This window comes from Aquarana catesbeiana, linkage group LG13 (assembly GCF_042186555.1).
Source record: "Aquarana catesbeiana isolate 2022-GZ linkage group LG13, ASM4218655v1, whole genome shotgun sequence".
In the NCBI taxonomy this organism is placed as follows: domain Eukaryota; kingdom Metazoa; phylum Chordata; class Amphibia; order Anura; family Ranidae; genus Aquarana; species Aquarana catesbeiana.
This window is the reverse complement of record NC_133336.1, coordinates 227,472,706-227,483,277: the sequence shown is the minus strand read 5'-3', so window position 1 is coordinate 227,483,277 and position 10,572 is coordinate 227,472,706. Positions and strand designations below refer to the sequence as shown.

General features: G+C 46.3%; 1 protein-coding gene across 1 annotated transcript in view; it reads left to right on the top strand.

The window, feature by feature from the left end:
- Positions 1 to 10,025: 10,025 nt before the first annotated feature.
- Positions 10,026 to 10,572, top strand: part of LOC141116681 (NACHT, LRR and PYD domains-containing protein 3-like) — a 135,629-nt gene continuing 135,082 nt past the window's right edge. Inside the window, exon 1 of the mRNA XM_073609072.1 lies at positions 10,026 to 10,116. Coding sequence (XP_073465173.1) covers positions 10,026 to 10,116 — 91 coding nt within the window. The remainder of the gene's footprint in view (positions 10,117 to 10,572) is intronic.

Here is a 10,572-nt window from a genome sequence, read left to right as displayed (position 1 = left end):
GACAATGTGGTGTTGTAGATGGAAGTGGTTAGGTCTGGGCAGGACAGGGGTGCGATTTTGTCATAAAGGCCATCAGTAGCAGAGTGAAGAAGGGAAGGTTTGAGGTTGCGAAGGTTCCTGCGGGTAGTGGTTTGTGGGTTGGCAGCATGGGATATTGGAGACAAGGAGAGTGTGAAACGGATAAGGTTGTGATCAGAGAGAGGAAAGGGTGCGTTGGAGAGATTGCAGTGAGTGCAGCGATGGGAGAATACAAGGTCGAGAGTGTTGCCTGAGTGAGTGGTGGTTTGTGTCCATTGTGTTAGGTTAAAAGAGGAGGTTAGGTTGAGTAGTTTAGAAGTGGTAGCATTATTAACATTGATTGGAATGTTAAAGTCACCTAGGATGATGGCAGGCACTTCAGATGAAAGAAAATAGGGTAGCCATGCAGAGAAGTCATCCAGAAAGCGTGACACTGGTCCAGGAGGCCGATAAATGACTGCGACCCTCAGACAAGCTGGAGATAAAAGGCGAATGCAGTGCATTTTGAAAGAGCAGGTGGAAAGAGAGGGAGGTGTGGGCAGAACCTGGAAGGTGCATTGTGGGGAGAGGAGAAGTCCAACACCACCTCCTTTTCGTCCACTGGGTCTGGTGGAGTGAGTCCAGAGAAGGCCACTGTGGGACAGTGCAGCTGGAGAGGTAGTATCGAATTCCTGGAGCCAGGTTTCAGTTATAGCAAATAGATCAAGGGATTTGGAGAGGAAAAGGTCATTGACAGAAACTAGTTTGTTGAAGACTGAGCGGGCATTCCAGAGGGCACACGAAAGAGGGGGGCTGACTTGTGGAATCAGGGGAATTGGGATGAGAAGGTTGAAGTTACGACGACTGCAGGAGGAGGTAGATGGCCGATCTTGGCGTTGGGAAGTGGGTGTGGGAGGGCCGGGGTTTGGTGCGATGTCCCCAGACATTAGGAGTAGTAGGAGGGTGAGGGTGGTAAGGCGGGAGTGGGATTTATAGGAGGGCAGATGCTGTGGTGGAATGGACGTGGTGATACTGTGTGGGCTTAGAATGAGCAGGAGGTGGTAAGTGGAGTAATATTGAGTGGGCAGAAGAGAGGGAGATATGTAAAGGTTGGGGGCTGGAGAGGGGGGGTAAAGACATGAGAGTTTGAGGAGAGAGGATGTTATAACAAAGATTAGTGTGAGCATTTTAGAGGGTGGGGACAGGCTAATAGAAGGAAGGCTGAGGAAAGTTAGAGAATGAAGTGGAACTTCCTGCAAAATAGCTGTGAAACAATGTATGTACTTACTTTTTTGTAGCAGTGCCTTAGTCAAAGTGCCCGTGTCCAAGTGCCAAACACTTGTTGCCGGAGTGACACTTTGTGCAAGGAGTGACCAGCCTAAACCCTTGCCAACCGTCCCAAGAAATGAACTAAATTTATAGTGGGAAGGTTCAAAATTATTCAATTAGAAGCTGATAAAACCAAGCTTGTGGGGCGTGGGGTTTTACAACTGGACTGGACGGATTGCAGTGCAAGAGGGGGCAACAGAATAAGGTTAAATGTTTGATCTTGTTCAGGGCAGCAGAATACAAAATAAGTGACACTTTCAAAAACAAATAAGTATAGACAGTAGTTTCAAATTCTTAGTAAGGCATAATTAAAGTTCAGTTAGGCAATGTAGTCCAGTGTTTAAGAGAAGAGTGGAGTCTGTTTAGTTACCAGAGGGTATGAAGAGTCAGGTGGGAAATCGCAGACAGGTAGAGCGACTTTTGTGTTGCAGGGAAGATCTGTTTAGTTACCAGAGGGTATGAAGAGTCAGGTGGGAAATCGCAGACAGGTAGAGCGACTTTTGTGTTGCAGGGAAGATCTGTTTAGTTACCAGAGGGTATGAAGAGTCAGGTGGGAAATCGCAGACAGGTAGAGCGACTTTTGTGTTGCAGGGAAGATCAGAGGGTATGAAGAGTCAGGTGGGAAATCGCAGACAGGTAGAGCGACTTTTGTGTTGCAGGGAAGATCTGTTTAGTTACCAGAGGGTATGAAGAGTCAGGTGGGAAATGTAATGTCGGGTCCCGGTAATATGGATGAAAATTAGTGAGAAAAACGGCATGGGTAACCCCCCCAGCCCATTACCAGGCCCTTTGGGTCTTGTATAGATATTAAGGGGAACTCCGCACCCAAATTAAAAAAAGAAAAGGCGTGGGGCCCCCAGGCCCTATATACTCTGAACAGCAGTATACAGGCGGTCCAAACAAAACAGGGACTGTAGGTTTATTCTTAAGTTGAATCTGTTTGTAATTTGGAATAGGTACATTTTTTTCAGTGTAGCTCCAGCCAAATAATCTATTTTTAAGCTTTTTGGATAACATAGGGAAGGGTTATCATCACCCCTGTAACATTTGTTTTGCTGTCTGTGCCCCTGTTCAGAAGATTTCACCTCTTTCACCTGTCCCAATGACAATTGGATTTTGAAAATGTGGGGTTTTTAGGGAAACAAGGATTGGTGATAAAGCATCAGTAGAGACACCTTTTTCCCATATTAACTCTTACAGGAGAGAATTTCCCTTCCTAGGGGGAGATTTCCTCGTGGTGGTGTGGTGGTGTTGCCACAACACTGTAAGCCCTCACAGTTACTCTTGGTGGGCGCTGGAACGGGCCCTGCTGTGAAATATTAGATCAAGAATTGTATTGCCCCTGTTTAACAGGGTCAGAAAAATTGGGACTTTGGTGGTGTGGTGGTGTTGCCACAACGCTGTAAGCCCTCACAGTTACTCTTGGTGGGTGCAGGAACGGGCCCTGCTGTGAAATATTAGATCAAAAATTGTAATTATACGCCCCTGTTAACCACTTCAGCCCTTGACCATTTGGCTGCCCAAAGACCAGAGCACTTTTTGCGATTTGGCACTGCGTCATTTTAACTGAAAATTGCGCGGTCGTGCGACGTGGATCCCAAACAAAATTGACGTCCTTTTTTCCCACAAATACAGCTTTCTTTTGGTGGTATTTGATCACCTCTGCGTTTTTTATTTTTTGCGCTATAAACAAAAAAAGAGCGACAATTTTGAAAAAAAACGCAATATTTTTTACTTTTTGCTATAATAAATATCCCCCAAAAATATATAAAAAAACATTTTTTTTCCTCAGTTTAGGCCGATATGTATTCTTCTACATATTTTTGGTAAAAAAATCGCAATAAGCCTATATTGATTGGTTTGCGCAAAAGTTATAGCATCTACAAAATAGGGATAGTTTTATGGCTTTTTATTATTAATTTTTTTTACTAGTAATGGCGACGATCTGCGATTTTTATCGGGACTGGGACATTATGGCGGACACGTCGGACAATTTTGACAAATTTTTGAGACCAGAGATCGGTGCTATAAAATTGCATTGATTACTGTTAAAATGTCACTGGCAGGGAAGGGGTTAACAGCTAGGGGGCAGTGAAGGGGTTAAGTGTGTCCTTTTGTGTGTTCTAACTGAAGGGGGGGATGGGATTGTGCGGGGAGATGACAGATCATTTGTTCATTCTTTGTATGAGCAGACGACGGCAGACGACGGCAGAAAAATTGGGCTTTAGGCACTGGTGCTGGTGCCCAGAACCAAAAATGTTCTTAGAAGCTATCAACATGAACATTGAGGAGGAATAGGATAGTCACTCAGCATAACAGGATAGTCACTCAGCATCAGCATAGGCAGTCTTCAAGGGATCTCACATTCACTAAAAAAATTAATCGGTTACATAAGCATCAGGTGCTTGGTAGCTGGTGATCCAAGACTGATTCATTTTTGTGAAGGTGAGCCGATCAACCGAGTCTGTGGACAAGCGCACTCTGTGATCGATTACAAAGCCTCCAGCAGCACTGAATGTGCGTTCAGATAGAACGCTGGATGCAGGACAGGCCAGTAGCTCAATTGCATACTGTGCAAGCTCTGGCCAGTGATCCATCCTCAAGACTAGGGATGAGCCGAACACCCCCCTGTTCGGTTCGCACCAGAACATGCGAACAGGAAAAAAGTTCATTTGAACACGCGAACACCGTTAAAGTCTATGGGACACGAACATGAATAATCAAATTCCGTACCAGGCCCTTCAGGTCTGGTATGGATATTAAGGGGAACCCCGGCCAAAATTAAAAAAAAAAATGACGTGGGGTTCCCCCTAAATTCCATACCAGACCCTTCAGGTCTGGTATGGATTTTAAAGGGAACCCCGCGCCAAAAAAAAAAAAAAACGGCGTGGGGTCCCCCCAAAAATCCATACCAGACCCTTATCCGAGCATGCAACCTGGCAGGCCGCAGGAAAAGATGGGGGGACGAGAGTGCGCCCCCCCCTGAACCGTACCAGGCCACATGCCCTCAACATTGGAAGGGTGCTTTGGTGTAGCCCCCCAAAACACCTTGTCCCCATGTTGATGAGGACAAGGGCCTCATCCCCACAACCCTGGCCGGTGGTTGTGGGGCTCTGCGGGCAGGGGGCTTATCGGAATCTGGAAGCCCCCTTTAACAAGGGGACCCCCAGATCCCGGCCCCCCCGTGTGAAATGGTAAGGGGGTACTTACCCCTACCATTTCACTAAAAAACTGTCAAAAATGTTAAAAATGACAAGAGACAGTTTTAGACAATTCCTTTATTTAAATGCTTCTTCTTTCTTCTATCTTCCTTCATCTTCTTCTTCTGGTTCTTCTGGCTCTTCTGGTTCTTCCTCCGGCGTTCTCATCCAGCATCTCCTCCGCGGCATCTTCTATGTTCTTCTCCTCGGGCCGCTCTGCACTCTCGTCCCCCCCTCTTTTTCCTGCGGCCTGCCAGGTTGCGTGCTCGGATAAGGATCTGGTATGGATTTTTGGGGGGACCCCACGCCGTTTTTTTTTTTTTTTTTTGGCGCGAGGTTCCCCTTAAAATCCATACCAGACCTGAAGGGTCTGGTATGGAATTTAGGGGGAACCCCACGTCATTTTTTTTTTAAATTTTGGCCGGGGTTCCCCTTAATATCCATACCAGACCTGAAGGGCCTGGTATGGAATTTAGGGGGACTCCCACGTCATTTTTTTTTTACATTTTGGTTCGGGGTTCCCCTGTGGGGAATTACCATGCCGTCTTTATCAATGAACTTCTATGTGTATTGTCGGCAATGCAATAGCCGCGAGTAGTTTTAAATGGGTTTTTTCCTTCGAAATGTCATTTTGCTGTCAGACTGTTCTAAACACGGGAAACATGCGCCCCTTTACAGGCATACTATAGACACCCCCCAGCTACGAAATTTAAAGGGATATTACACTTTTATTGTTTGACTTTAAGCATTATTAAAATCACTGCTCCTGAAAAAACGGCCATTTTTAAAACTTTTTTTTGCATTGATCCATGTCCCCTGGGGCAGGACCCGGGTCCCCAAACACTTTTTATGACAATAACTTGCATATAAGCCTTTAAAATTAACACTTTTGATTTCTCCCATAGACTTTTAAAGGGTGTTCCGCGGCATTCGAATTTGCCGCGAACACCCCAAATTGTTCGCTGTTCGGCGAACTTGCGAACAGCCAATGTTCGAGTCGAACTTGAGTTCGACTTGAACTCGAAGCTCATCCCTACTCAAGACCCAGTAACCCAGTGGATTTTCGATTGGAAAGGTCTCCAAGTCTGATCTTCCCCCAAGGTATTTCTGCACCATGTAAATCAGACGCTGGCAATGGTTGCTGGAACCAATCAGACCTTGGGGCTGCGGACTAAAAAATTGTCTGAACGCATCGGTCAGATGGCCACCTTCTTCACCGCTCCTTCTGTGACTGACCGAAGCCTCAGCAACACGTTGTCAATGAGGACCAGAAAATTGCAACCTCCCAGGCTCTGGAAACGCATTGCACAAACCTTTCTGCAAGGCCTCCCAAAGATGTTTCATTCTCTGCTCCCTCTGTGAAGGCTGGATAAGTTCCCTTTCCCTTGTAACATGGCTCAAGAAGGGTTGGCAGCCAGTACTGATCCCTCTCCTTGATACCACGAATCCAAGTGTCCTTTCACAGGCTTTGCAGGATCAGGGAGGCCATGCAGCGTAGGTTTGCTGAGGCATTTGGTCCAAAGTCCATGGGTTTCTGGGGACTGAAAATTATCCCTTGAAGACTGCTGCTGATGCTGAGTGCCAGGCTCCACTTCCATGCTGAAAAAATCCTCCTCCTCCTCCTCTTCCTGTGGGATAGGCGGGCCTGCAGCAATACTGTCTGGATAAAGGTGGCCTTGATAGGTATGGAAGTCCTCCTCTTCCTCCCTCTGTTCTGCCTCAAGTGCCCTGTCCATTATTCAATGCAGTGTGTGCTCCAACAGGAAGACAAGAGGGACAGTATCACTAATGCATTCAATGTCACTGCTCACCATCCTCGTGGCTGCCTCAAATGGTGACAGGACAGTGCATGCATCCTTGAAAAAAAGCCAAGCTCCCCTGACCCTGTCCTGGTGCCATACTCGCACAGGTACTCATTGATGGCCCTCTGCTGCGTGTGCAGCCACTGCAGCATTGCCAATGTTGAGTTCCACCTGGTGCGCATGTCACAGATGAGGCGGTTCTTGGGCAGGTTGCATTCCTATTGAAGGTTAACCAGCTGAGCGCTGGCATTATATGACCAGCGGAAATGCCCACAGACTTTCCTGGCCTGCCTCAGGAGATCCTGTAAGCCCGGACACCTGCACAAGAACCGCTGTACCACCAAATTAAGGATGTGAGCCAAACAGGGAACATGGGTCAAGTGTTCCTGTTGGAGGGTGGAGAGGAGGTTGGTGCCATTGTCACAAAACACCATTCCTGCCTGAAGCTGGCGTGGCGTCAACCACCTCTGAACCTGCCCCTGCAGAGCTGCCAGAATCTCTGCCCCAGTGTGGCTCCTGTCCCCTAAGCAGACCAACTCAAGCAATGCATGGCATCTTTTTGCCTGAGTGCATGTGTAGCCCCTAGAACACCTACGGAGCACCGCTGGTTCCGAGGACAAATCTGCACAGGAAGAGGCCATAGAGGAAGAAGAAGAGGAGGGGGTGGAGGAGAGAGGTGTGGCAGAATCACCACTACCAGCATTTTGGAGGCGTGGTGGCAGAACAAGCTCCAACATTCCTGCACCCCATCCTGCATCCTTCCCAGCTGCCAGCAGGGTTACCCAGTGCACCGTGAAAGAAAGGTAATGTCCCTGTCCATGCCTGCTGGACCATGAGTCAGTGGTAATATGCACCTTACCACTGACCGCCCTGTCCAACGAGGACAAGAGAAGACATTGCCTTCCACATGCCAGTAGATAGCCGGAATGGCCTTTGGGAACCTCCCACTGAGATACCGCACATTCCACAAATTCTCAAAAGGGGGCAGAGTCTACCAGCTGAAAAGGCAGCAGGTCTCTGAGAAGACTGAAGGTATAGTGGCTTTGGAGATCCCAGCTGATGAGGAGCAAGGAGAGGTCCGCCTTGTTCCTTGGCGTGGGTCTTTTAAGTGCTGTTGCCAACAGGCTGCATGGGAGCTCGACATATGTCTGGTCAAGCATGTGGTGCCCAAACGGCTGCTGTTTTTGCCACGCTTGATACGCTTCAGACATATGTTGCAAACAGCAATGGTGCGATCTGCTGCACACGTCTCAAAAAAAGCCCACACCAAAGAACTTTTGAAAAAAACGCGCCAGCAGCGCCCTGCACATGCGGAGCTCTGCGGTGTGATGCAGTCGGTTGGCTGTCCTTAAGCTGGCCCCTGGAGGGCATCCTGCCTCGTTGGAGATGTTCCTCCTCCTCCTCTCTTCTATCAGGCACCCATGTAGAGTCAGTGACCTCATCATCCCCTCCCTTCTTGCCACTGGAGCAAACCTGGCAGTATGCTACAGCTGGGGGAACATGACTGCCAGTTTCTTGTCCTTTTTGTGCACTCTCTCTCTGGGCTCACGCTACTGCCTTCATCCTCAACCTGGGTACCATCATCGGAGCCTTCAAAATGCTGCGCATCCTTCTGCAGCATGTCCCCGATACTGTGGTCGAACAGTTCGGGGGACTCCTCAGGACATGATGGTGGGGCTAGGGAAGGAGTGACTGATGCCATTGAGCTGATGGAATAGGCCACTTTGGCAGCTGCGTTGGTAGCCAAACTTGTCTTAGCCTGGGTGACAGAGGATGAGGAGGATGAGGACGGCTTTGTGATCCACTCTACCAACTCTTCTGCATGTTGTGGCTCAACACGGACAGCTGTCGAAAAAAAGGACAAGCGTTCCCCATGGCCACGTGCTGAGGATGCACCATGTCCACGACCAGCACTGTTGGCTGTAGACACAGAGCCTGCTTGCCTTCTCTTAGTTGCCTGTGAGTGTCTGCCTTTCCTTGGTGGCCTTCCAAACATGCTGTAAAATTGGATTAGCAAAACACTGCCTAAAGTTTACTAGAAAAATTTCACCAGGAATGGCCTGCAGTCAGGTATAGGCTTGGCTAGACTTGAATGCAGTGGATATATATATGTTGGAGACTGTATATATATTTTATGCACTGCAGATCACTGAATCGCCTGCCTGAAAGTGTATTTGAAGACGTACACCAGGAACTAACTGCAGTCAGATATAGGATTGGCTATACTAGAATGCAGTGGATATATATATGTTGGAGACTGTATATATATTTAATGCACTGCAGATCACTGAATCACCTGCCTGCCTGAAAGTGTATTTGAAAACGTACACCAGGAACTACCTGCAGTCAGATATAGGCTTGGCTAGACTAGAATGAAGGCCTCTTGAGGAAAATAGAGCCTTGACTGATGGGGGCATGGTTATGTGCATGACAAAGGGAACGATTGGTTGGGACAGTTGGGATGGGATGGGCCTGAGTTCAGGGAACGTGTGCCCCAGGGAATTCTGGGTCTTTCGGAAGAGTCGTTTGAAAGAGCTGCCCACCCTCCCACCCCTTTTTTCCTATGTTATGATGTGTCACAGCTTGCTGCGGTTTTCTTGACCTTGCCAGCAGTTAAAGTTGCTGTAATGGGCTATGCCCTTGATGGAAAATTGGAAGTAGGCTGTCTGTCCAGCACTTATGGTAAGGACAGGCCCCACTTCCCTCTTTTGGTTAAGTGCTCACAGTACGACTGTGACTGGCACTGGTTGAATATGTTCACATATTGTGTGTTGGAATTTAATAATGCTGTGGCCTTGCCCTTTCCATTCTTATTGTGGTAATTGTCTTATTTAATGGGGTAAAGAGCAAGGGTAGTGGGGGACTTGATCCCATTGTGTTACGTTAATTGGGACCTAAGCCCATTGCGCCTCAGCAGTCATGCAGTGAATATATATGTAGGAGACAGTATATATATTTTATGCACTGCAGATCACTGGATAACCTGCCTGGCCTGCCTGCCTGAAAGTGTATTTGAATACGTACACCAGGAACGGTCTGCAGTGAGATCTAGCTAAACTGGATACAGTGTGTGTGTGTGTGTGTGTATATATATACAAAGCCGGGATGTGTATATATATACTAAATACGCTGCAGCTAACTGAATCAACTGCCTGCCTGAAGTATATTAGAAACAGTAGAGCAGGAAGGGTCTGCAGTAAGATCTAGCTAAACTGTATGCAGTGGATTTATAAATATATATATATATATATATATATATATATATATATATATATACCAGTCTGACTGTATATATATATATAATAAATACACTGCAGCTAACTGAATCAACTGTATGTAATCCGACCAGATGTGCTACAGGTTCAAAACGAAAAATATACTAGTTTGCTGCAATCATGTAAGCCTACACAAAGATGGTAGAGTATCAATATAATATAAAAGTGGATTGCGCTAACTTCTGTGTGTGATACCACTGCTGAAATATGCAAAAATATGATATCTATCCTATGTAGCGTTCTTTTCTGTATCAATTAATATTGTGTCAAACATATACTGTCCATTTATTGTTTACTAGTGACAAAATAATATTCCAAAAAACTGTTTAAAGTGCTAGTGCTAAAAAATAAAATATGACAAATATTAAAAAATGTGTAATGTGCCAATATTACTTAGTGACCATCAAATATCACATATCAACATGCATATAAACTACTTGCTGCTTCATGATGACGCAAATTACATTGTGAAACACGTAGAGACTGCTGGGAACTTTCTCATTGCATGCCGCTGTGAGAAGACACAATAACAAAGGGGAAATAAACTGAGACAACGCTCTCCATATACACTGCTGGATTTGCTTGGTGCCGGCTTAAGGGCACCATAACATGTGAGTTTAACCATGTTTTTAACTTTTTTAATAAAATGAAATGACATACTATAGCATGGTGGCTATCCATATGTCTTTATGAGCACTGAACAGAGCAAGAGATACTAATACATTGTTTGGAAAGGCTGCTATTGGACCAATCACAAACGGATTGGTTATCCTTAATGAACCAAAGGCGTTTATTTTTACTACATCTGGTGAGTGGCCATTGCATGAGGTGGTGGTGAAGTCACAATAAGTGGTGAATTAGGAGCACAATATACTGAAAAGGAACGTCATTGCACATAAGTGATCACTCACTGAAGACATCCAGTGTATTGTGGTGTTTCTGCAAATGTCAAGGACATATATTTTTTTG